Below are 26,708 nucleotides of genomic sequence, written 5' to 3'. Positions count from 1 at the left end.
CCGGGCCCCGACACCGCAGGAGAGGCAAGCCCCGCCTCTTCCGGTACACTTCCGCCCTTTCCCGGAAGTGGGGTCCTCAAGGCGGGCGGGCGGCCGTTTCTGGCTGTAGAGGCCTCCGCACACCGTCGAGGCGGCCCTCCCCCGGACCTGAGGGATCGGGAAGTGCCAACCCGACCCACGCCGCCGCTACTCCCGACTGCCGCTGTCCGCGGAGTCCCGGGGCTGGGAGGACTGCTGGTGCATTCCTTCCTGTGCGCGGGCCGGCCGGGGTTCTCCGCCGCGGCTCGCTCCCGTTTCCGTATCCGGCGTCTGGCGTTTCCGGGCATGGCGAGGCCTGTCAGGGAGGTAGGTGGGTGAGCTCGGGGACCGGTCGTGTCGCTGTTGTTGGGACTCGTGCTGCGGTGCCCAGGGGTGATCCAGAAGTATGTGATAGCATCATTGCTCTCAGGCACACTTAGACGTTCCCTCCTCCCCGGGCACGTGGTAGCGCTCACCTGGCTTGGCCTTCCAGAATCACCACGCTGGAGCTGGATGGACGTGTGCGCGCGTGCGTGTCCTGAGACTATACAGATGAGACATACTAGAGAGGGAAGTAGAGGCTTCCGCACACCTTCAGCTGGTGACTCTTGGGACCTTTGCTCCAATACGGCCTTCCCCCCATCATTTCACAAACAGCTCCCCCTTTTGGAGGGGGTGAGGGGACGGGCACCCTATGATGCTTATGGGTTACTCCTGGCTTTGCACTCAGGAATTATTCCTGGCAGAGGACCATATGAGATGCCAGGGATTAAACTCAAGTCGGCCACGTGCAAGGAAAGGATCCTACCTTTTGTACTATCACTCCAGCCCTCTCCTTTACCTTCTGTCGGGTAGGTGATCCTGATGTTTTTCCTCCTGTGATTCCCACAGATCTGAGTCTCTTTCCTCCCGCCCCCTCCCCCACACTTGTGGACTCAGTTACCCGGATCCCTTTCTTCCCCAGGGCGAATTGCGAGTCTCCTGATGCTGCTCTCTGGCCTTCAGCAGAGGGGGAGTTGCATGTCCTCCTCCCACTAAGCCGCTCTTCCCAGCTGGTTGCCCTCCATCCGTCTGACACATGTCTACCTTACTCCTCAACTTGGACTTCGGCAAGCCTCCCCCTAAGAAGGGATTTGAGGGTAATGCCAAGCACCGAAGTTTTGTCAAGAAGCGGCGGCTTTTGGAACGGAGGGGTCTTCTGGCCAAGAAGAATCAGCCCCCTAGCAAGGCACCTAAAGCTCGCTTGGAGGCAAAGCAGCAGAAGCAACAGCAGAAGCAACAGAATGGCGACGCGGCCAGAGGGGATGACTCGGGGAAGGCTGCCTCCCTCCCAAAAAAGAAGCCCACTGCTTCCAGCAGCACAGCTGAGCCAGCCCAGGACAGGACAGCTAAGGTGCCTTGGCTGACCCCGGGTCCTTCACAGAAGGCTGGTTCTGTGGTGGTGAAAGTGGATCTCCTAGGGGAGTTCCAGAGCGCCCTTCCAAAGGTGAAGAACCGCCCGCCACGCTCCAAGAAGAAGGGCCCTCCGAAGCAACCTTCTCAGAAGAGCAGCTCACCACCTTCCACCCAAGGTCCCCCGGAGAGCAAGTGCCCTACCACACTCCAGAGGATTCCGAGCAAAATGGTGGCGATTGACTGTGAGATGGTGGGCACAGGGCCCAAGGGCCATGTTAGTTCCTTGGCCCGCTGTAGCATAGTCAGCTACGAGGGTGATGTGCTCTACGATGAGTATATCCGCCCACCCTGCCAGATCGTGGATTATCGCACCAGGTGGAGTGGGATCAAGAAGCAGCACATGGTGAATGCCACCCCCTTCAAGGTGGCACGGGGACAGGTGAGAGGCCTGGGTTACAATGGACAGGGGGACAGGGAGGACAGAGCCCACATCATGCTTGCAAAGGACTGTTTCCTGGGAAGACCTCAAAGGGTTGGAGAAAGACACCCTGGTCAGGAAGTCACCATTCACTGGTGGAACGGGCATCTTTGGCTAAGTGAGACCCATCTTTGGTCCTCAATGAACTCCTGAGCCAGTGCCAGGAGTTCCACAAGTGCCAGGGGGGTTGGCTCAATTTGGGTTTTGGGGGATGCCGTTGGGAATAGGTTAGGGAGGGTGGAGCTGGGAGCCTTTTTAACACTGGGGTTACGTAGCAAAGTTGGGAGAAGATGCAGGGTGGTTGTGTTGGGGGTTTCATGTCGTTCACAGAGCAAACCTGTCTGGTTTCAGGACACTGGGAGCAGGCAGGAGGCTGAAGCCCTGAATGACTAGAGAAGGGGGGCTGCAGGGCAGGCGGGACTGTACAGGCGAGTGGCCAGTACTGGGAGGCCTCCAGAGGGCGCCCTTAGTCCACATTGGAATTGCAGCCCCAAATTCTCCACCTCTAGATCTGTGGTTCTCCAGTTTTTATACCTACCTGGGCTGTGCTTGGAAACCACTGGACGCATTTTTCAAAGAATTCCTGACCTGGCAGGGCAGTCAGTTGGAGATGGTTTATCCAAAGAATGTCTGGAGTTTTAGAAAACAAAACCAGAAGAGTGGCTCTGAGATGGCCACGCAGCCCAGCCCTGACTGGCAGGAACTTTGTTGAAGTTCATGTGAAGTAAGAAGTCTGGGAGCGGGGGTGGTAAGCACAGGGGAAGATGGCCTGTGAGCCCCTAGTCCATTGAACTGCACTGTTTTCGTTGGAAAGCACTTCCCTTGTGCCCCAGCCAGCCTGGAAGACTGAGGTGCATCCTGTGTGTCTGACTTCTTCCAAGGGGTTACTGCAAGGGTCAGCCCCTGAGTCTTAGCCTCTTTGGAATTCCGCTTTGGGATTTGTGACCAGAGTTCATGGCATCACCTTTGATGGCCTGAGAAGTATGTCCTTAGCTGGGGTGGGGCACTCCTGTCCCAAAGGCCAGGTCCTGAGGCCTGGCACTTGGAGACTGCAGGACAGACACGTGTGCTGCACGTAGGCTGCCCATGGCCCATCTGCTTGGGTTGGGTGGCCCGTGGATGATGTTCTAAATACCCAGATGGCAGAGGAAAGGTTTCCCTGCCCTTAGACCCACAGATGGGCTTTGGTAGTTACTTGTGAAGACTGAGCATTGCCCCCTGATGATGTGCAGGAGGAGTCAGAAGGCAAAGGGACTGGCTTTCTGTTCAGATAAGACCATGGACAAAGGAGATAGGGCAGCAGGGAAGGCGCTGGCAGCCTTGCACATGGCCAACCAAGATTCCATCCCATGGCACTGCATGGGGTCTCTGAGCCCTGCTGAGGAGTGATCCCTCAGCACAGAGCCAGGAGTATTACCCCTTAAGCATCATCAGATGTGACTCAAAAACACATCGCTAAAATGTTTAAAGTGTAGAATAACATTGGTTTATCCTTTCTGCCTGGCCGCAGGGAGCTTAGGTTTATTGGGTTACTCCCATCACCGTGCTCCCATTCCTCTGAGTTTATTTGTAACTTCTTTCTTTGTGCTCTGTTGACTTGTAAATATTGTTTTTCTCTTCTGAAGTCTTTTGCATAGTTAATTCAGAGCAATGTCATTTTTGTACTGACACGGATAGAGGAAGACAGTTAATCCTATGCTTTTGTAATGTGGGAGTTAATGAACTCTGAATGATATTTTCCTCCTGGATATCTGTTCTCTCAATTTAAGCCTCAATTGCCCTTACTTCCTAGCACCCCAAAAGCAAGGTCCCAATGAGGAACTGGATGGACCCAGGGCAAGCAGTGAGCTATGTGCTACCCTGGCATCGAAATGGGCCTGACCAAAGTGCCATAATGCTTAACTATAAATTAAGAGCATGGTCATGGACAAATTCTGTCATGATCCAAAAAGTAATAACTAAATTCGGACCCTGCTAGGGTTAGGAAAGATTAATCTAGCCTGAGCACTGTAGTCTGAGACTGGCAAGATGTTCCCAGAAGAGCTGCCCTACAAGCCTCAATGTATCTCTTACTGTGTCTGTACAAAAATAACTGATATGAAGAAGTAGAATTAAGATGTTAATTAAGTTATTGGATTTAGGAGAAGAGGAACGCCCCTAAGTGATTGAGTCTGATGGGCAGTCAGGAGGGCCTTTCTTATGTTGATTTTGCTACTAGGCGTAGCAGCAGCAGAGTGCTGGAGAGTTGGAGAGATGAGAGTTGGAGGGAGAGGAGAGGAGAGGGAGAGCAGGGCCACAAGATGGAGTGCAGAGAGATGAGCTGGAGAGACAGGAGGAGACAGGAATGAGGGGCAGTGTGAGACTAGAATGGGAGGCTCAGAGAGACTGGAATCAGGCACGTGGGGAGAATGGAATAAACGGCAGCTGGGCAACTGATCAGTCAACCGGCTCGGCCCTTGTTTCCTCCTCCATCTGCCCCATGGCATGGGCCGACCAACCCAGCTGGGCGAGTGGCCCAAGACCACCCAACCCCGGCGGCGGCGAGGGGGAGACCCTCCGGGGCCTCCCCTGGCCGCCTGGAGACTGTATATATATACATATATATTATTGTTAAAGTATAAAGAGTAAAGATGCACAGCCTGGGTCCCCTCGATCACTTCCCTTGAAGCCTTGTTCTAATGGACTCTGAGTAGTTCATGACCTAGGGGCCTCAACCTAATGGAAGCAATGCCCTTCCCCCCCCATAAAACCCCATAAATGTGTATATTTGCATATAATTTGGGACTTCCAAGTAGCTTCTTGGAGCCCATGTTTGAATCCACTTGTCCTGACCTTACCTGAGGTCGGAATGGTGGTACTGATCAAAAGACTTCAGTAATACTGAAACCATTCTGAACCCCGTAGACCCATAAATATCTCTGACAAGAGCATGACTTGGGGCTGAAACCAATTAATTGGAGAGAAAATGGGTAGGTAAGAGGTAAGGACCCACTCATGTTAGAACCACAAAAGGTGCCACTGTGGACACATTCCACTTTTTGCCTGGGAGAGGAGAGGCTCATAACTGGATTTCAGGTGAAAGACATCCAAGGAGGCAGGTGTGACTGTTTGCAGGAGAAGCACCCAGAAGGCCCTGTGGGCATTAAGGCTACAGAATCGGCCCCTACAGTAACTTCTGCCTCTTCCTCTGCCCCATTCCAGATCCTGAAACTCCTCACAGGGAAGATAGTGGTGGGCCACGCTATCCACAACGACTTCAAGGCCCTGCAGTACTTCCACCCCAAGAGCCTCACGCGGGATACCTCTCGCATCCCCCTACTCAACCGGAAGGCCGGCTCCCCGGAGAATGCCACCATGTCACTGAAAAACCTCACTAAGATGCTGCTGAACCGGGACATCCAGGTAGTGCCCCCCACCCCCCACCTTAGCCCATCCCCCCGGGGCTGGGCTGCCCACACTCCAGGAACTTGTCCCCAGAATTCCCTCAGGGTTCCAGAATCTAAGGGCTGTTCTGTCATTAGAAAGCATTTTAGGGTTGAGGAGCCCCTGGTCTTTCCCCCTCAGGACCTGGGGAGAAAGATCTTTACCCCACAGTGTTCCAAAGGGAACTTGGGCAAGAATAAAAGGGCCAGAGGTAGGATTTGGTGGTAAAGTACATCATGCTTTGCATTCAGGACCTAAAGTATTTCCCCAGCTCTGTCAAAGAAAGGAAAAACCTTCAGGCTTAAGCTCCGAGTTAAGAGGACAGGCAACTGGGGAATGGTGCACAGGAGGCCTGGGTTCAATACCCAGCACCGCATGATCCCAGAACATCCGAAGGATAACACCCCTGAGCACCGCTGGGATTGGGCCCATAAAAGGAAAGGGGGCTCGAGAGATAGTACAGCAGGGAAGGCACTTGCCTTGGGAGCAGCTGACCCAGGTTTGGTCTGCAATACTACATAGCGTCACCCAGGCCCTTACCCCGTTCCCAGAAGTGACCTCTGAGCACTGCAGATATGGTCCAAAAAGAAAAGTATCTAGGGCACTGTCCAGGAGGGAAGGCATTTGCCTTGAAAGTGACCAACCTTGGTTCAATCTCCAGCATCCCATATGGTCTCCTGAGCCATGTGGGGGCCCCAGGGAGGCCCAAAAACAGAACGAAAGCAGATAATGGAGGTCTAAACCAGCAGTTCTCAACCGCAGCGTATCTCAAGGGGACCACATATGAAAATCAAGTAAATAAGGGGTGGCCTGCTGGCAGAAGGGTGCAGATACCTCTTCATGGAGCAGTGGGGGTGGCACTCCAAGGACTTTGCCCGGCATACTCGGGAATGATGAATAGGGCCATTCTGGGGCCCTCACATGGCCCCAGAGAAGAATAAGGCAAACTATCGCAAAGGCTTCCTAGGAGTCAGATGGCCAAGTTCTCTCTCCCTTTGTAGAAACAACAGCACGGATGAGAGATGGGGGAAGGCGGTCTCCTCTAACCTCATCCCTTTCTCTTCTCTCCCCCTCCAGGCTGGGAAAAGTGGTCACTCCTCTGTGGAAGACGCCCAGGCCACCATGGAGCTGTACAAATTGGTTGAAGTTGAGTGGGAACAGCACCTGATCCAGAATCCCCCAAAAGACTAGTGACTCTGGGGCCCCTAGTGGTTGCAGGAGGCAAGGGCCTGCCCAGGAGGAACGGGACTTTGGCCCCGTGACCTGCTCTTCCTCCTCTACACTTTGAAAGCCAGAATTGTGTGGGGAGAGACTCCCCCGCTCTCCAGACACCTTCTAATGAAATTTCACCTCAGGCTTGTGCTTGGCGTCTGGCTTAAGTGTGGAACAAGGAAGCCACCGAGTCAGCCCTCCTACAGTGTTCACCTCTAAAGTGGTGCTAACCAAGGTCCCAGCGTGCTTGGCTCCCTAGAACTTCTCTCCTTGAGGGGTGGAGGCACACATCCGGCTCCGTCGTGATCCCTGGCGGTGCTTATGGAACCAAATGTTGTACCGGGGATTTGAACCAAGGGGTCAGCAGGATGCAAGGCAAGTGCCTTAACTCTTGGACTGGCTCTCCAGTCCCTCATTAAAACTCTTGAACTTGACCCTCCCGGGGCAGGGCTTGCTGGGAAATGGGGTTCCCTCAACCTGCCTTATCATTGAGGGCCACACAGGCCCCTGTTCACACCTTTCATTCTCAGCTGCTGGACAGGACCGTCTTTCTTGCCAGTGCTGACACAGTCACGCTGTAAGTCACAGACTCTTGCCTCAGTCTTCCTGGAGGCGGTGGACTAGTCCCTGTTCCGCCCTCATGTCCTTATGTCGTTCCCCAATGGGGTTTTTTATCTTCCTCAGGGTCATAGGGCGGTCGAGGTCAGAGTTTGACTCGGAAACCAGCTTTCGAGTGGAGGAAAGTAACTTCTTTCTGAAAGTAATTGAGGAATGATTTACATTAGATCCCACTTGGTAGGTTTTAAAAAAAAAAAAAAGATTCCAAAGTATTTTAATTCTTTGCTGAACCAAGCCTCACAAAAGGTATATTAGTCCCTTGATAAATTTTTATAATGAAAAAAAAAGACAATGGTGTCGTGTATTTATTTCCCATTGAGTGGCCTCGTCCTGAGATCCTGTCAGGCTGCCGTTCTGAAGGGACTTGTGCTGGCTGCGGACCTACGCCAACGACTGAGTGGGCCGGTGGGCAGCTCCGGGCCCCGGCTGGGTCCTTGTCCTCATAGCAAATCCACGAGCACACCAAACGACAACACCCAAGTCATGTTCCCACAGGGCCCATGACCCAGGAGTGACTGGGAATGGGCAGGCGGAGGGCCGGAGCGGGGGTGGCCGGGGCAGGGTGTTTGGTGATGCCAGCCGCAGCTGCCAGCTTGCTTCCTCCACACCCTCACAGGGCAAGGTGACTCACAGCCCTGACCTGCCATCTGGGTCCCCGTCTGCACCAGCTTGAGAGCACGCAGGATCCGCTAATGCTTGGGGACCTTCTTGCCCTCTTCAGTATCTTGCTGGGCCTCAGGGCCAGCGTCCGGGCCCCAGGCAGCCACAAACAGGGGGCTTCCTGCCAGCCAGCCAAACCCCAGGCAAGGCTCACTCTCACTGTCAGCCTCTGCTGCGCTCTGAGCAAGTTGGTTCCTGTTGCACCCAAATATAATGTCCATGACACAGTCGAGAAGGTGCCAACAAACTCGACACGCCTCTAAGTGGGAACAGTGGGCAGGACACACCTAAGACAATAGGCATGAAAGCTAGTCTTAATTATATTGTCGTGCGGGAGCTGGAATCCCACCAACTCTCACTGGAGGCCTGTGTGCAGGGTAACTGTTGACCCAACCTGGCTTTGTAGGGGTCTTGGTAGATTAGTCTCAACTCTCTTCCACTGCTGACCCCCCCCCCCCCCCCCCCGCACCTTTGAAGGACCCTGGTCTCAGATCAAGTGGGAAGAGCAATGGCTGGCTTCTCTCCAAGAGACCGCTTCTTACTCCCTCACTTTCTTCTGCAGAAGACAGTACCCGAGGGGCCCCTGCACTCAGCCCCTCCTTCCTCTGCCCCTCTGTGAGATGGACCAACCCCTTGGCAATTTGCTGTCTGAATTCCAAAGAGCAGACGTCTTGCTTTGTCTGAGTGGAGAGATCCTTTGAGGAAATGTCAGTGCTTGTTGGTTGGGTTTTGGGGGGTTTTGTTTGATTTTGGTTTTGTTTTTTTTCCGCCTGTTTTGGCACCACACCTAGCAGTAATCGGGGCTCACTCATGGCTGTGCTCAGGGCTCACTCTTCAAGCGGCTGGGGAAACTTATGGGATACCGGACTCAAACCCTGGCCACACGACTACATGCACAGCAAGTGCCTTTTCAGCCGTTCTGCCTGTCTGGCCCCAGCCCTTGTTTTGTAATGCCAAGAGATCCTGCCTTTTGTGAATCGAGGAACTGGCCAAGTGTAGTGACTGGGTTGTGCCCACTCTTGCTAGTTCAACAGGGAAGGGGGCAGCACTACCCCTCCCTGTACCTGCAGTGCTCCACTCCTGACAGGAAACTTCAGCTTCCTCATGGAACAGATGCTTCCAGCACCATTAGTAACCTGCCTCAAGGGCACAAGCCAGGGCCCAGCTTTGGGAGACCAACGCCCATGTCCGTGAGCTGCCAGGGGCCTCTGGTTTCCCAGCATCTGTCGTGTTTTCCGCACAGGCACTAGCTCAGTCATTCTGAGGAGCAAAAGTTCCCACAGTCTGGCCTCCCGCCCCCGCAGACCTTGACAAAGTCACTGCTCTCTGCCAGGCACAGTGCTTGGCCCCAGGGAAATGACATTCTTGAGGCCCAGCAGCCCGAAGAACTCAGTGCTCTGTGACAAATGCCGCTGAGAGTCCTGGAACAGAAAGGGGACCCAGGTGGTGGGTTGGTGCCGCATGGAGGCTGTCTTGGAGAAGGGCCAGGAGATGAGCTTGGACAATGGAGCTGGGGCAATGCTGCGTGCCTGACCTGACGAGCTGGGGAGGAACAGGAGAGCCAGATCATCACTGAGGAGGTGGAAGGAGTCACAAGACTTCCAAATGGGGCAAGAGGAGGAAAGGTAGGTCTAGTCTTGGTTTTTGTTTTGGGGCCACACCCAGCAGTACTAAGGGCTCTCTCTGTACTCAGGGATCACAGGTTGGCCAGAGTGCAAAACAAAGACCCTGCCCATTGCACTCTCTCCCTGGCCCACAGATGGGTCTATTCCTAATCTGTGCCTTGGGAGAGAGGAGTGGGATTTGAGTTTGTATTTTGGACCACACACAGCAGTGCTCAGGGCTTACTTCTGGTTCTGTGCTCAGGGATCACTCCTGGCGGGGTTCAAAGGACCCTATGTCATGCTGGGGGTCAAACCCAAGTTGAGCACATTCAAGACTAGTGCTCTCCCACTCACTGTACTATCTTTCCTCCTCTTTTTTTTTTTTTTAATTTTTTACTTTTTTTGTGCGGGGATGGGGGTCACATCCGGCAATGCACAGGGGTTACTCCTGGCTCATGCACTCAGGAATTAATTCTGGTGGTGCTCAGAGGACCATGTGGGATGCTGGGAATCGAACCTGGATCAGCCGTGTACAAGGCAAACACCCCGCTCTACCTGCTGTGCTATTGCTCCAGCCCCTCTTTTCTCCTTTTGATGGAGGTGCAAACTAACTGTTTAGTGAGGTGCCTGAGGCTGGAATGACAGCTGGCCATGCATCACCTGACTGGAGCAGCCTGGAGCCTGGCATTGTAAAACAACTAGAACCGACCAGAGAGATCGTACAGCAGGTAGGGCAATTGTCTTGCCTGCAGCTGGCCCAGGTTTGATCACCAGCACCCTATATGGTCCCTCCAAGCCCACAAGGAGTGATCCCTGAGCACTGAGCCAAGAGTAAGCCCTTAGTACTGCCAGGGGTGACCCCAAAACAAAAAAAAAAAACAAAAGCGAGAGAAAAATTTTAACAAGAACATAACCCTGAACAGGGCAGCTTGGGGTGAAGAAAGACCTTTCTAGAGACAGCAGATCAAGATGGGTAGGTTGTAGGAGATACTTGTGCCTCCAAGGGTTATGGAACGGATGAAAGTTGCTGAACCAGGCCACTGCCTATGAGGGAGATGACTGTATTGAATGTCATGGGAAACACAACAGATTATAGAAAGGTACTCAGGCTGCAGAGACAAGACGCAAGGAAGGCACTTGCCTTGCACATGACCAACCACAGTTCAGTTCCCAGCAAGACATATCCCTCAAACTCTGCCAGAAGTGACTCCTGAGCAGAGGGCCAGGAGTAAAACCTGAACAGCACTGCCAGGGGTGGCTCAGAAACCAAAACGAGAAAAAATAAAAAGGTCCGAGAATAAAATAAGCATCTTACATTAGACAAGTGAGTTCATCACTGGCAATATGCAAGCTCCTCTGAGTATCTGAATATTCATCTATCAAGTCACAAGGTGGCGGCTTGGTCTAAAGGTCTTTCTAACTGAACTATGTGGGTTTAACCATCCCTAATTCTACGTCTCCAGGACATCAGGAGAAGCCATCACCTCTGCCAACAACTGCCATCCTTCTCTCAGTCCTCACTCAACCATTGAGACCTGGGAGAGGAGCCCAGGAAGCCAGTGAGAAGGGGAATGGAAAGTGGCTTAGGTGAGCTGTGTATTTCACAGACCATTACAGGCAGAGGGAATAAGGAAAAGGAGCCAGCAGGGTCTCAGGGCACTTGCCTTGCACACTGCAGACTGGGTTTGATCCCCAGCACCCCATATGGTCTTCCCAGCCTACCAGAAATGATCCCTGAACACAGTCAGGAGTAAGCCCTAAGTACTGATGGGTGTGGCCCCCCCCCCCCAAAAAAAACCCAGAAAAGTAAAGAAAAAAAAAGAGCCAGAGAGATGGTACAGTGGGAAAGGTGGTTTCATTGCACGTAACCAACCCAGGGTCAATCCCCAGCAACCAGAGTCTACTAAGCGCCACCAGGAGTGATCCCTGAGCACATAGCCTGGAGTCCTGAGCAACCACCAAGTATGACCCAAAAGCATAAAAGGTGGGGAGAGGGGTGTAGTGATGTCTCTGGAATCCTCAGTCAAACTGGATGGGAAGGTGGCAGAAGCTCTGCTACCATGGCTGGTTGGCGAGGAAAAAAAGGCCAGAAATGAAGAATAGGCAGGAGGGCTGAGAAGGGTGAAGACAGCGACACCACCACCACCACCACCACCACCACCACCACCACCACACCACCACCACCACCCCCCCGCCCCGAGAGAGGAGAGGCTGAGTCCTGATGCAGCCTAGCTGCAGAGCTGCATCTTCCAGGACGGAGGCTGTGGGAGAGCACCTGGCTCCTGGCGGCCCTGACTGTTGGTGATGCTGGAAGCAGAGTCCGCTGCGCAGGAACAGGGCATCTTGGGGAAGAAAGTTGGAAAGGAATAAAGGTCTTGGAGCAGAGCCAGAGAAGACAGTGGGGAAGGTGCCTGCCTTGCACACGGCCAACCTGGATTTGACCCCTGACACCACAGAGGGTCCCCTGAGCACTGCTGGGAGTGATCCGTGAGTACAGAGCCAGGAAAAAGCCCTGAGCACCTAAAAAATAATGATTTGGAGCCTCCAGGGAATGGAGGGGAGCCAGAGCAGTGCTTATTTCCTTCTGGGGCTCTGATCCCAAGTTTGCAGGGCAATGCCCACTGCCTCGTGGCTGCCCACAGAGCTGAAATGGTAGCAGCTGTGTCAGTTGTGGATCAGCAGCGTGTGGTCCCAGAGGCAAGTTCTTTCATTTTTTAATTATTATTATTTTCTATTTGGGTTACACCTGGCAATGCACAGGAGTTACTCCTGGCTCTGCACTCAGAAATTATCTCTGGTGGTGCTGGGATACTGGGAATCAAATCCGGATTGGCTGTGCGCAAGGCAAATGCCCTACCCGCTGTACTATTGCTCCAGCCCCCAGAGGCAAGTTCTGAAATGAGATGGATATGTAGTCCAGACTGGATGCTCAAGGGTTCCCTCAAGATGGCTGTAAGATTATGAAGCGGAAGATGGGGCACCTGAGCTGGGTTCTCAGAGGCCCAGACCGGGCACGCAGCAGATTGGAGAGCGGAAGCTTCCGTCATCAGCACAGGGCGTGAACCTTAGAGGCAGGCCAGGGCTGTCTTTGGGGCAGCTGAGGCATCGCTGGCATGCAGGCGAGGAACTGCAATTGTGCGTGCCCAGCTCAATTCCAGACCTGATTTTGTCAGAATTGGTTTCAAGCATATGTCAGAGACCGTTAAATGCATCATTAAATCAGGAGCAATAGTAGTAATGAGGACACGATCAACCGCTGTAGCATAGATCTGGGCTGAGATTTTATATCTGTTTTATTCATGTGTTCCACAAATATAAATTGAGGGGCTGAAGAAGTAGTATAGGGCTGGCTTGCCTTGCATGTGGCTGACCGTGGTTTGAATCTTCAGCACCACCTGTGATCCTCTGAGCACCACCAGGGGGCACTTCTGAGCACAGAAGAGTAGACCCTGAGCATGTTGGGTATGGCCCCAAAATTTAAACAAATGAGGAGCCTGAGTGACTACTGCAGTTAGGCCCTTGCCTTTTGTGCAGCCAATCTGGGTTCCCAGTACCCCAGAGGATCTCCTGAGCCCTGCTACAAGGAATCCCTGGGTGCAGAGCCAGATATAAACTGGGTGTGATCAAAAAAACAATAAAAAAGGGTACATGGGCCAGAGAGATAGAGAGCTTGCCTTGAACACAGCCAGTCTGGGTTCAATCCCCAGGGTCCTATAAGGTCCCCTGGGACTGCCACAAGTGATCCCTAAATGCAGAGCCAGGAGTAAGCCCTGAGCACTGCTGGGTGTGGCCCCCAAACTAAATGAATGTACAAGAGCAGTTGGGGGTGGGGGATGGTTAGGGGGCCTGACTAAGGGTAGATTAACTTTCACACACATCTTTGGTGTAGCTGAGCCTGAACAAATGTTCAATCAAAGCTTTGGTCTTTGGCCTCTCAGCCCTCATCAAGCTCCTGTCCAGCTGCCCTCTGGCGCCCGCTGGCCAGGCCTTTGTGCTTGTGGCTCAGGCCTTTGTTCTCCTCTCCCAGCCCCATAGCTTCCTGGTCTTTTCTCTCCTCTCCTTAGTATGTATGACTTCTAGTGTCTGAGAGAGCCATCCCCTCTGTTTTCTTTGAAACCAGCTACATAATGCATCAGAATCTGAGAGGCCCGGGTGGGGAACTGCAAAGAGAAATAGGCATTTTTTTTCTCCCTAGAGTCTGGCTTGCAAAGATGAACGCCTGGTAATCTTCTTCCAGCTCAGCCCAGTTCCTCTGGGCAATGCTAAGAGCCAAGCTTGAGGTGGGAGCTGCTTGCACAAGGGGAAGGGGGCTCCAAGGCAGTGCGTCCCCACCCTCTCGGGGTCTGGATTTGCACTGTCCCTATGCCCTGACCCTCCGTCCTAGGCATAGCAGAGCCAGGAATGCACAATCTCTGGCATCCCTTGGCCAGAGGTGGCTGCCCCAGAGGTCTTCCTCGGAGAATCTTTCTCTGTTGCTTCTCCGGAAAGGTTCCACGAGAGGAATCCAAAGAAATGCCAGAGGAGGAGGGAGGTGGACTGCCTCTTCCTGGCTGCTGGGCAGAGACTCGGCTGAGCCAGGCTATCTTAGTGGGCACCACCCAGACAGTTGCCTGAGGGCGGGAGGGAGGAGCTAAAGGTCCAGGGCTAGAAAAAGGTCTGGGTGCTCTGAAGGCTTTCTCCTGGGCCCCCCTGTCACTCACTGGAAGAAGGGCTGCCAGTTTGGAGTTCAATTGCCTGGAGCACCTAGGGCTCCACCACCAGGGGCTAGAGAGCTTTTATTTTCTAATTCTTTTAGGGGGCCACACTAGCAGTGCTTAGGGCTTACTCCTGGCTCTGCATTCAAGGATCACATCTGGTGGGCTTGGGGGATCATATGGATTGCCAGAGATCAAACCCAGGTTGGCAGCAAGACAAGTGCTCAACCTCTACTAGTGCTCCAGGGAGCTTTAAAAAAGAAATGACCCAAGCTGGAGCGATAATAAAGTGGGTAGGGGGTGCCTGCCTAGTCCACAGTCAACCCAGGTTCAATCCCATATGGTCCCCTGAGCCCCACCAGGAGTGATTCCCCAAACACTGCCAGGTGTGGCCCTAAAAAAACAAAATAAATGAATAAAATGAAGTGAAAAGAAATGCCCCACAAGAATCGCACCCCTCCCACCAGGGGTAACAGGGAGGCTGCCCCTCTAGGTTGCTCCTGCAAGCTCAGTGGGGAAAAGGACCCCCAAATCTAGGTGGTCTGGGATCCGGCAGCTGGGATCTGTGAACTGCCATCTCCCGTGACCCCCAGGGACAGTCCCTGCAGGTTCCCAAGCACCAAGCTCTGATCTGGTGGCAGGGATAGACAGGGCCAGAGGGCTGGCATCCTGGGCCTGGCTGGCTGAAATGCTCAGGCATTGGCCCCAGGGTCCGCTGGGAGTCTGGGCAGGCAGGGGGTTGCCCCCCATGTCCAGGGTGCGGGTGCAGGGCCGGGAGGCTGTTTCAGGCTCGCTCTCTGACAGCTAACATTTTCCAGAGCCGCGGCCCACAGGGGAAAGGAAATCAGAGCTTCCCACCTCACACATCTTTTTCCCATTTGGTCGGCCTGCCCGGGGAAAGCCATCAGGGCTGGGTCAGACTGGGGGCCTCCTCTACCCCCTTCTCCCTAACCCTTCTCCAAGGAGGGGTCGATGGCGGGGTGGGGAGGTGCAGGTCACTGGGAGGACAAGGCCAGAATGAACTGCCCTGAATCCCGGCCCGCTCTGAGGGGAGGGGTAGGTGGGGTCAAGAGCAGGAATCAGGGCCCCACTTTGCTCAATGCCCCCCCCACCCCATTCTGGGTCTGCTTCCAGGGAGTCTGGTCCACAGGCCCCGAGGGGCACCGAGGCTGGGGCTGTGTGTGCAGGGCCTGGCTCGGGAAAGCTGGTCCTTGTTACTTGCCTCCTGGGGCTTGACCTCCTTTCTGGAGCCACCACACAGCTGGTTTCCATACACCCCTGCAGCCAGGATGGGGGTCTCACAGCAGAGTCTGTGTGTCTGGAGATAGTAGCTATAACGGGGGGTTGGTGGCGTGCTGGAGAGAGGAGGGGAATGGAAGCAGAAGGAGCTTCGATGAATCCGACCCAGCGCAGGGAGATGCTCTGGGCTGAGCTGAGCTGAACGAACTGGGCAGGCAGGAGGCCTGGGGTCCATCCCAGCACTATAGGGTCCCCAGGCTATGTGCTAGAAGTAGCCTCCACCCAACATCTCTGCGTGTGGTCCCTATGTGCTAGAAGTAGCCCCCACCAGCATCTCTGCGTGTTGTTTAACCAAAGAGGTTAGAACCTACCCAAGGGAGTGAACTTGGCAAGGCCAGACTAGCTCTTCCTCCTGCACTTCCTGGAGACACAAGTCCAGTCCCCTGTGTCCCTGGGCAGGGTCAGACCAGGCCTCGATCCCTTCAGCTCCAGGATTCTACCTCTTTGCCTTACTCCTTTTTTTTCTCTCCATCCCACCAGATGCCCACCAGATGCAGTGGGGTGAGGGAAGATCACAGCAGCTCCCCAGTTTCCTCCAGAAACCCACCCATCTCGAGAGTGGGACCCCAGAAGCCCTCCCCTTCTGCCCTCCCATCCAGAGAGGGTGAGAGAAGAGTTATGGAGAGAGGGCGTGGATACACCTAGGCCCACAGCCTGGCTGCAAGTCGTTCACTTTTTCCTGGCCTGGCCACTGTCCCTGGCATCATACAAGTTGGGCATTCAGCCTCCCCAAGGCCTGTACTACAGGAGTGAAGGGGCAGGGGTAATAGAGGTACTCCCCAGAAATTGGGAGTCATGGCACTGTGGGTCCTGTCGCAGGCAGACGCTGCCTGATCTGCCCCCTCTGTAGCTGGCCCTGTGCTGCTTCAGGTGTTGGCAGCCTACACCAGACCAACTGTCCTGGCCACACCCATCCACACCCCAACCCGGAGGAGCCAGAGACTGGAGGGGGTGGAGGGCGGAGAAGGGGAACTGAACTCTGCTGTGGGAGGAGCGAAAACTGAGTGGGGAGAGAGTTGACCCCCCTGGAGTTGCCACACTGCCCTGCTCCACGCCCCCCTACCCTCCCCTCTGTCTCAGGATTGTCCCACTAAGTCAGAGCAGAGACCGGGACAGCTGGCAGAGTCTGGACACGTGCTCAATTCAGGTGCACTGCACTGCCCCCAACCCCCGCCCCAGCCTCAGCCCCTGTGCTCAGCTCAGCAAGCCCAGCCCTGCCTGGCCCAGCCCTGGTGGAGAGGAGAGAAGAGAGGAGGGGAGGGGAGAGGAGGGAGGGGAGGGAGGGGCAGGGATGGAAAGGGAGGGCAAAGGAAGGATGGGAGACAGGGGAGGGGAGCAGGGGAGCGGGGGAGAGGGGAGGAGAGAGGCGGTGGCTGCAGCTGGGAACCAGGAATCAGAGCCAAAAGCAATAGAGGAACCTGAGGCCACCTGGGTGCGAGACAGATCTTCCTCCCTGAGTCTGATGGGAATCTCGCCTCCTCCCTGGGGTCCCACCCTACTGGGGCAGCACCAGAGGTCAGACCTTTTCTGCATTTTGGTCACTCTGCCCCTCAGTCTCCCCTTACTGCCTAGATGGCTTCTAGGATGCCTTACTTGCTCTTTTTTTTCTTTTTTTTTTTTTTTTTTTGCCATTCCCAACTGTGCTCAGGGCTTACTCCTGGCTCTGATGAGCTCAAGGGATCCCATGAGGTGCCAGAACTGAATCCCTGCTGGCCACGTGCAAGGCAAGCAACCTACTTGCTGTGCTATCACTCCATCCCTTTGCTTTTTTGTGCTTTACTTCTGGATGGTTGTCCCTGGCCCAGTGCTCAGGAGACTCTGCCGGGTTTCAGGACCAAACCTGACCTTCTTACACACAAAGTTTTTGCGCCTTGGTCCCTGGGGCCACCTTCCAGATCTCTGACCCTGTGTCTCCCAGCTTGCCCCTGGGTTTGCTTGAAACACTTTCTGGGTCAGGATCCCCCTCCCCCCCCACCAACCCAGAAGTAGCGGCAAATTTGGGGAGACGGGAACACCAGCAGGGTAGCCTCTAAGCTGAGTGCTGGGGGCTGAGGGGCCCAGCCAGTTCCCTTTACCCAGACTTCCATGCCTAGCCGCCCCTCTATGGAGCAGCTCTGCCCAGATGACCAGCCTCCTGCTGAGCATCTCTGCCTTCCCGCCAGCAGCGAACTTTCTGACCCACCAGCACACACAGTGAGGGCTCAGGCGCCGCCACGGCAAGTGCTGAATTTGGCCGAGAATCTGGGCCCGGCTGGAGGGGAAGGGAGGGGTGCCGGACTCCACTCCCGTCCCATTGGCCGGTTGCGCTGGGTGGTCTCCATCCCCGCCCGGGCTCCGGGAGTGATGCAGAGGGAAGGGAGGAACGGCGGCCTCCGGAACCCCTCCACTGTGTGCATCTGCAGGCCTTCACACTCACCTCTGCAGCGTGCCAGCAGGCTGACAGCCCCGCGCACCTCTCCACTGGGCACGCGCGCACCGGGAGCCTGGGCGCCCGACTCCCCTTTTTGCCCTGGGCCCAGCCTGGCCCTTCCCTCCCCACACCACTCTACTCTTGCCCAGGCTCTTGGAATTGCTTCTCATTGACTTCACACCCTCCCCCCATTCCCCCACGCACTGGAGTCTCCAAATTCTTGGGGGAGTCCCAAAGGAGTATGACCCAGGGTCCTGACCGACCAAGGGCCAGAACGGAAAAGGGGTTGCCCCCCACTTCGACACCCACATGCTCGCGCACACACGTGCGCGCGCGCGCGCACACACACACACACACACACACACACACACATGCCAGATCTGCAGCAGATTTGGTCATGATTAAAAGGCCAGCGACATAGGGAAATTCCTTCTCCTTATTGATCCCGACGGGAAATTAAAGCCAGTTGTTGGCGACTGAGTGACTAGGCTGCCCTCCCCGTGCCTGATTCCAGGGTCCTGGCCCCTGGCCCCTGGCCCAGCTCCCACACCTTCCTATCAGCTTGTTTGAGTTTCCCAGCCTGAGTTCACCATTCTTTTCACTGCCTCTTTCCTAAGCACCCCCAGTCTGCACTGCTCCCAAGGGGTGCAGAGGCTGAGCCCACCAGGACCTGACTGTGTACCCTCTCCCCACCTCCCTCAGCGAGGGTTGGGGTGCAGGGACTAGAGCTCAGGCCCACAGCTGCCAAGCCACAAACACTCACATCTGGAAAAAATTCCCCTCCCTGCCCAACTTCCCTTTGTCTTAACTTCTGTCTCTTTGGAAATTCTGGCCGGCTGGCGGACGGGAGAGTAAGGAAATGAAGAGAGAGGAGAAGGCTCAGGCTGCCCCTCACCCACCCAGCAATGGTGCTGCCACCTCCCCTCACACCCCCCATCCCTCCTCCCTCTTCTGAAGGCCGAGGCTCTTGGGTGACCGTGTTGGGGTTAAGGTTTCACATCTTGAGTCACAGGGTGGGGTGGTTGGAGTCTCCATTTCTGCAGTCCAAGAGATGCCTTCTCATCTGGAGACAGCTGGCCAGCTGTGGACTGCAGCAGGCTGGGGTGGAGTGGGGTGGGGTGCAAGTGGATCTTGAGATGGGGAGCAGTAAGGGGCAGTGAGCTAGAAGCAGGGCCAGGGGCTGTCTGGATTCCTCCCTATTCCTCCCCCAGCCTCTCCTCATCCTTTTGGCCTCGAGCCTGATATCACTGTCAGAACCTAATCCCCCTCCCTTTACCTACAGCAGCGCCAAGGCAGGGGGGAGGGGGAAAGCTCAGGCAGCTCCTGAAATCCCAGCCTCAAGCACCCCCCAGAGACCACCCCCCTCCTCCTACCACTTCTGCTTTTGTCTGTCTCTGCTCGGTGCTGCTCAGGCCTCAACTCCTGCCCCCTTTCTTCTAGATGCCCCGGTCACCTGTACCTCCAAATCAGCTCTCCCACACCCAACCCCATCAGGCTGAAGCCACTAGGTCCCTCCCATCAGAGAGGGTGCTGGTGTTGGCGAGTGGGGTCCACCGCGAAGTCCTTCCCATCTCACCCTCCTTCTGCTGCATTGTTCTATACCCAGTGCTCAGAGATCTCCCCAGAGCGCAGAGATCTCTCCCCACGCAGACCTGTCCCCTCGTTTGGCCTGCTCGGCAGCCCTCACTCTGCGGGACTCAGTCCTCCCTTCCTCCCTCTCCTTCGCTTCGGTACTGACTCCCGGCTCAGGCCCCCACCCTCTGCGTTTCGCGGGCTCCGAGGGGAAGCGCTCCTCTCGGCTCCACCCACGGCCACGCTGGCAGGGAGGGCCCAGCGCAGGAACCCAGGCTGAGAACAGATGTGGGGATTTCGCCGGGAGGAGGGGCCGCTCGGGCTGCCAGCCACGTGCGAAGATCGGGCGAAGGCAGCGGGGTCCGCGGTGCTGCCCAGCCCAGTGCCCGGGCGTGCCCCGCGCCGGGTCCCCCCGTCCTGACCCCGACTCGGCTTCTCCGGCTCCCCGGCCTCCTCCCGGGGTCTCGCCCATTCGCCCTGGGGGCTCCGCGGGGAGCCCAGCCCTACCCCCCTCCTTTGATCTCCCACTTCAAAGCCCAGCGCCAACGGCGGCCGCTCCTTCCGCTCGTTTTACAGCTCCGGGGAGCGGTGACACCGGAGACTCCGCTCCGCCCTCCCCGGGGCACCCCCCCCCCCCCGCCTCCTCCCGACCCCGGGCCCCGCGCCCCTGCCCGCCTCCCTCCTCTGCATCCCCCCCACTCCGTAAAGCGCCGGTGTCCAGCGACGCAGCGACCTCTGCCCTCCGCGCGCGGGGCTCGTTTAACCCTTCGGTGCCCGCCGGAGCACATAGAGAACCGCGTCGCTGGGTGCCCGCGTGGAGCGAGCCCCGAAACGGGTGGCACCGGGTGCGGCAGACGCCCCTGCCTCTCCGAGCGGCCCCAGTAGGGGGCGCCGTGGCCTCGTGGAGGTGCAGGTAGAGGAACCCGGGTCTCCCCGCCCCCCCACGGCCGGTCCTCGGGTGCCCAGCGGCCACGCTGGTCCTGTGCAGGCTCGAGGGAGCCGGCACGCGCGCGACCTCGCAGCTCGCACGCCGGGTTCCCTCGCTGCTGGGCAGAGCGGGCCCCCCGGGCTCAGTGGACCCGGGCTGGGGAGCAGGGCAGCTTCGGCTGGGTCTGCAGGACTGGGCGCCCGAGCATGAGCATCCGCGACCCCCGGGGGGGACCCAGCCCACGGGCTCGCCCTGCGCAGCGTGTCCGACGCACCCACCGTGCCCCAGATCTCGGGAGGCCGGGGGTCGAGGAATCAGGGGACCCCGGGCGCTGCGGCGTGAAGCAGGGCCGGGGCCCGGGTCCCCCAGGTGGGCGGGGGCGGGGCGGGGGCGGGGCCGCCTCGTTCTTGGGCCCGGAGGGGCGGGCCTGCGTGGGGTATAAAGGCTGCGGCGCGGGCTCCCGGGCCGGCTTTGGGGGTGTCTCAGGCTGACTCTCGCTCCCGAGTCCTGCGAAGCGGCTGCATTCCTCCTCCTCCTCCTCCTCCTCCTCCTCTTTCTCCTCCTCCTCTCCTCCTCCTCCTCCAACGACAAAAGGACGCCGAGTCCCGCGCTGCAGCGAGGCTTGAGTGAGGGACTGCCTGGCAACATCATGCCCAACTTCTCTGGCAACTGGAAAATCATCCGGTCCGAAAACTTCGAGGACTTGCTTAAAGTCCTGGGTGAGGCGGTCTGCGGCCCCCGGGAGCTGAGAGAGGGGTGCGGGGGTCGGGGTGCAGGGAGCAGGGCGAGCGAGGCTGGACGCCTGGATCCGCGGGCGCTGGGCCAGGACCCCAAAATATGCTGCCCTTTCCGGCGGGGCGACCCCTGGATGCAAGCGCCGCGGTGACTCAGCCTATGAATCAAGCAGAAACCAGATGCGCGGGGCCGGTGTCCCTTGGGTGGAGCGGGGCGGAGGGGGGGGGGGGGCGGGGGCGCCTGCAGTTTAGAGGAGCAAATCCTGCATCCAGCGCCCAGCCTGGAGCACTTACCCCAAACACCAAGAAGCCTGAGCCCGGCTAGCTGCAGGCGCCTAGTGATCCCCTACAGCGCTCTCCACTCTGTTCCCTCTCACCCCCCATCCCCAGTCTGCAGGACAAATATTTTCCTACAGCCCTCAGCTCCAGAGCCCTAAAATTGCTTGGGATAATTATCACTTTCTTAGATTTCAACAAATGGCTTCGTGGTAAACCCCACCCCACTCCCCCATTTCCGAAAGAAAAAAATCCGTTTTCTTCCTCTCCCGCAGCCCAGCTGGGTGTGTGGAATAAAAGTGAGGGCAGTTGGGACACCCTCACTCCATGGTCTTTTCCCGACTGCTCTGTGATCTGTGTCCAGGGAAGCAGAGAGAGGGCCCTGGGGGGTGATGGAGGGAGGGTAGTTAAGGACCCAACAATGGGGGACTTTTCCTGGAGGCGCTGGAGCCCAAGGCTCGAGGGGGGAGAGAGACCCCATTTTCCTTGGGGTGGGAGCACCCTGGGGAGAGTGGATGGCGGGAATGGTCAGGACTGCAAAGATCTGGAATGCTGACTGGGGGCTCCATCGTTCCTCACTGTCAGCTCTTCTTTCAGAGAATTTTGCGGTAGGTGGGGGGGGGGGGGGTTGGCGCGGTTGGGAAGGGGGCTAGTTGCTTACTTGCGACAGATCAAACCAACCCAGGGTCTCTCCGCTTGAGCCCAAGCCTCCCGCCAGACTTAGTGCTCCAGACTTAGTGCTCCTCGCTCATCTTTATAGCAATGAAGCCCAGGCCCTCCTCTCTGCTCTCCAGCCCCTGCTGGAGGATGAGATCCAAAGCTCAACCCAAGTGTCTGTTTGTCCTCCCTGCGGGTTGCTCAGAGGCACGTGCCCTCCTCAAGGCCCTGCTGGGGGGCAGATTGAAAACAGACCCTTTAGATAAACACAGTCCCCACTGGGCCAAGGGCGAGGCCCGTTCCCAGCTGCAGGCTCCCAGCTGCATGCAGCATCTCCTCCACAGCCCGCTCAGCCTCTGCAGGAATCATGTTCTCCTCACCCACCTTTGTCCTAGTTGAGGGCTCCTCTCCTGCGGAGTCAGTCAGGTACTGGGGGTGCCGGTCCCTCTGCAGGATGGGCTCTGGGCAGCAAGACAGATTCCTCAGGGAGCAAAAGAATGTGTCATAATGGGATCAGAGCCAGTAGGGTGTTTGCCTTGCACGAGGCTAACCCAGGTTTGATCCCTGGCATCCAATATGGTCCCCTGAGCACTGTCAGTAAGTTCAGAAACAGGAATAACCCCTGAGCATGGCTGGGTGTGATCCGAAAAGCCAAAAAAAAAAAAAAAAAAAGGGACATAATGTCTTTGGCCAAGAAGACAGGAGCTGTGTCTTCCCTACCCATCCTTTGGATTTTTATAACCAGCAGCTCAGGGGCTACTCCTGGAGGTGCTCAGGGGACCCTGGGGTGCCAGGGATCAAATCCAAAATGCTCCATGCAAAGGCTGTGGTCAGTCTACACTCTTTCTCCTGCCCCTACTCTGTCAGTCTGGCCTGAGACACTTATTTCTGCCTGGGTCCGAGAGCTGAATACCAGGAAGAAGACTCTTAGCATGAGTAAGGCCCTGAGTTTGATTCCTGTCCTGCATGATCCCCCCCGCCCCCCACACCGCGGCACTGCCAGGCCCGAGCTCTCACTGCTGGGAATGGGCCCTGTGAAATAAGGAGTCTCGGTCCCTCTAGATAGGACAGCAGGTAGGTGCTTGTCTTGCACACAGACGACTCGGGTTTGAGTTTGGTCCCTGGTACCCCATATGGCCCCTCAAGGTCCTCTAGGAGTGATCCCTAATCACAGAATCAGGAGTAAGCCCTGAGTACTGCCAGGTGTGCCCCAACCCATCCCGCCACACACACACACACACACACACACACACACACACACACACAAAGGAGGAGGGTCCTTAGCTTCCTTTCTCCTGCTCCTCTCTTCAGAACAGAGTGGGGCTGCTTTGATGTCATGAGACAGAGGAATTTGTCTCTAGTAGGACCCCAGGTAAAAAGAGGCACCCTGCTGGTCCCCTTCATCCCATCCACTGTTCCTGTAGCTTCTGCCTCAGCTGAGGGTTGATTTCAGGTGCCTCCCTGCCTTTCTCCTTCAGAGGGGGGAGTCTCTCCTGCTCCCCATCCTCTTAAAAATGGGAGCCCGAAGAAGAGGTTGAATCTGGACAAGGCAAGTGGGGAAGGGCCCCGGGGCCCTGAATCCACAGAAGCAGAGCTGGGTGGGCTTGGGGACCGCCCAGAACGACATGCCAGCAAGAATCTGATCCTGGGCCTTTGTTTCCAGCATTTCTGATGCTTTCCTTTTCTCAGTACAAGTAAGAGCAACCTTAGAGTAGCTGTGATTTCTTGAACACTTGAAGGTAAGTGTGCACTGTTTATGAGAGCCTGAGCAGGCATCAGCCTCTTGCTTCCAGTATGGGCTCAGAGAGGGGAAGCCATCTACCTTCATTCATCCAGTCTCAGGGATCCAAGCCAGGTAGAGCGCACAACCTAGCAGGTGCTGGCCTCCCCTGCCGCCAGCCTCTGCAGAGGGCCCACTGCTGCTTGCGAGTGCTCTTGGCAGCGCCCAGGGCCTTCTCAGCTGGGAGCAGAATGGACACGGGGCAGATAAAGAGCTGTGTGCCCCTGCCCAGACCAAGAGGACAGGGTAGGGGAAAGCTGTCCCTGTCACATGTACATGTCCACGTGACCTGGCATCACCCAGCCAGCAGGGGGTACACGCAAGGGACAGAGGGCTTGCTTTTTGGGTCACACCCAGCCGATGCTCAGGGGTTTACTCCTGGCTCTGCACTCAGGAATCTCTCCTGGCGGTGCTTGGGGGACCATATAGGATGCTGGGAATCGAACCCGGGTTGGCCGCGTGCAAGGCAAACGCCCTAATCGCTGTGCTATTGCTCCAGCCCCAGGTAGGGCACTTTCATTGCATTTGGTCATCATGGGTTCGATCCCGGGCACCCCATATGGTCCCTGAGTACAGAGCCAGGAGTAGGTCATGAGCACCGCCAGGTGTGTGTTCTCCCCACCCCCACACACTGCCGCCCAAAATTACAACCACACCATAAAAAAAGGAGGTGAGCAGATGCTAGGGAAGCCCCTCTGTCCTAGGGGGAAATGGCCCATGCTGAGCCTGGACTGGAACTTAGGCCTCCTGCAGACAGAGCTTATGCTTCAATCTGTTGGGGGCTCTCTGGCCCCGCTGAGACTTACTGCATGTGAAGGGCCAAGGCTTGGGGTCCTGTTGCAGGCCTGTGCCTCATTAAAGGGGGGTGCAGGGCTGGAGAGAGTGCAGCAGGTAGGACACTTGCCTTGCATATATTCCATCCAGATTTGATCTCTAAACCCCTCCAGGAGTGATCCTAAGTGCAAAACTAGGAGTGAGCACTGAGTACTGGTAAATATGGCCCCCCAAAAAGGGGGAGCACAGCTAGTGAAAGGAGTCCGAATGGCAGCTCCTGCCTGGTCCCAACGCCCATCCTGGTATGTGGGGGGGGTCACACTGCACCAGCTGCATCTCCTTCAATGCCTTACCCTGTTACCCCAGCCTACCACACCCTCCAACCACCAGGGTACAGCTGGAATCTCAGTGAGTCCCAAGAGGCAGTGTGTGTGTGGGGAGGACAGGGGGAGCCCCTGAGCATGAGCCTGTCTCTGCACGCCCCCAGGAGTGAATGTGATGCTGAGGAAGATCGCGGTGGCGGCTGCATCCAAGCCCGCAGTGGAGATCAAGCAGGAGGGAGATACCTTCTACATCAAAACCTCCACCACCGTGCGTACCACTGAGATCAACTTCCAGATCGGCGAGGAGTTTGAGGAGCAGACGGTGGATGGGAGGCCTTGCAAGGTGAGTCCAGACAGGGCTCCCTTGGGCCCAGCACCCAGTGCCCCTATCCAGCCTGGGCACTGCGGGAAGTCTGTCTCCTTGCAGTGCTTGGTGGCCTCAGGGCCACTCCCAATGAAGAGGGCCAGTGCTGGGGAGACCAAGGCCACGTCTTGGGGATAAAACATGCTGTGTCTTTTGTTTTTTTGCTTGTTTGTTTATTTCGGGGTCAGACCCAGCAGTGCTCAGAGGTTACTCCTGGCTCTGTGCTCAGGAATTACTCCTGGCAGTGTCGGGGGACCCTAAGGGATGCTGGGGATTGAACCTGGGTCGGCCACATGCAAGGAAAACTCCCTCTGCGCTGTTCTATCTCTCTAGCCCCAAACAGCTGTGTCCTTTGGGTGATGTCCCCAGCCCCCTTTTCTGCATTTTCACTGGGTACTGGAGGCAGGAGCACAGCCTTGTCCCTCAGCGAGCCCTCGCGCTCACCGGCTGTGCTCTGTCTGCTGCAGAGCCTGGTGAAGTGGGAGAGCGAGAATAAAATGGTCTGTGAGCAGAGGCTTCTCAAGGGCGAAGGCCCCCGGACCTCCTGGAGCAGAGAACTGACCAACGACGGCGAGCTCATTCTGGTGAGGCCGCTGCGCCCACTCAGGGCATGCGCGAGCTGTGTGCGCGAGTGTGTGAGTGTGCGCGGAACCTGGCGCTGTGTATGTGTGCGTCTGTGTGTCTGTGTGTCTGTGTGCCTCTGTATATCTGTGTGTGTCTGTGTGCCTGTGTGTGTCTGTGTCTGTGTGCTCTGTCTGTGTGCGTGTCTCTGTGTCTCTCTGTGTGTGCCTGTGTCTCTGTGTATGTTCCAGGACATTCCACAGGCAGATGCCCCTCCAGGCCACCGTGGCTGGTCTCCCTACGGGAACTGCTGGGCTGCTCCAGTCCTCCCCAGTCCTCCCCCAGGACATCTCTGCAGGGTTCCTGGCTTAGGGAAAAAGATATAAGGGAACCCCTTGGACCACTCTCCCTCCCATGGTGTCCAGGAATTTGAGGACCCCTCCTGCCTACCGGTCCCCAAACAAGCAGCAGATTTCGAGTCCAAACTAACCAGGAACCCCAAAGCCCCAGAACTCCCCCATTCTCTGCTTGCAGACCATGACCGCCGATGACGTCGTGTGCACCAGGGTCTACGTCCGAGAGTGAGAGGCCCCGGATTGCTGGGGCCTGAGCCTGCTACCAGCCTCGCCCCTGCTCAGCGCCCCACTGCCCCCTCCCGCCCTTCTAGCCTAGTGCCCTGTCCCCCCAGCTGCTCCTGGACCCGTGGACGCTGCTGTGGGGGATCAGCTCTCCAGCCCCCTCTTCCCTTCCCCTCTGCCCACCAGGAAGGATGCGGGTGCCCAGAGCAGCCTTCCAGATCACCCTGTCCCCCCAGCCCCCGCCCCAACCGAGTCTTTCTTTCCTGAAAGAGTTCCTGAGGGCCCGCAGACCGGCCCTCAGCGCCCCCTCATTGTCCCTCCAACCTGTGCCATGTAGAATATTTATTGGG

General features: G+C 56.6%; 2 protein-coding genes across 2 annotated transcripts; both read left to right on the top strand.

Annotated features, from left to right (window-relative positions):
* Positions 1-44: 44 nt before the first annotated feature.
* On the top strand, positions 45-7,400 carry ISG20L2 (interferon stimulated exonuclease gene 20 like 2). The gene is made up of 4 exons (XM_056123652.1): positions 45-345; positions 983-1,852; positions 5,093-5,293; positions 6,392-7,400. Exons 2-4 carry the CDS (start codon positions 1,097-1,099, stop codon positions 6,503-6,505), a joined length of 1,071 nt encoding a protein of 356 aa, XP_055979627.1. The 5' UTR covers positions 45-345; positions 983-1,096; the 3' UTR covers positions 6,506-7,400.
* A 13,484-nt stretch (positions 7,401-20,884) lies between these two features.
* Positions 20,885-26,446, top strand: CRABP2 (cellular retinoic acid binding protein 2). The gene is made up of 4 exons (XM_056123655.1): positions 20,885-21,030; positions 25,020-25,198; positions 25,687-25,803; positions 26,315-26,446. The coding sequence occupies exons 1-4, from the start codon at positions 20,961-20,963 to the stop codon at positions 26,363-26,365; spliced, it is 417 nt and encodes a 138-aa protein (XP_055979630.1). The 5' UTR covers positions 20,885-20,960; the 3' UTR covers positions 26,366-26,446.
* Positions 26,447-26,708: the final 262 nt, after the last annotated feature.

Source organism: Sorex fumeus, unplaced genomic scaffold (assembly GCF_029834395.1).
Source record: "Sorex fumeus unplaced genomic scaffold, SorFum_2.1 ptg000047l, whole genome shotgun sequence".
NCBI classification, from domain to species: Eukaryota; Metazoa; Chordata; class Mammalia; order Eulipotyphla; family Soricidae; genus Sorex; species Sorex fumeus.
The sequence above is the reverse complement of the archived record's forward strand: the minus strand, read 5'-3'. Positions and strand labels throughout refer to the sequence as shown.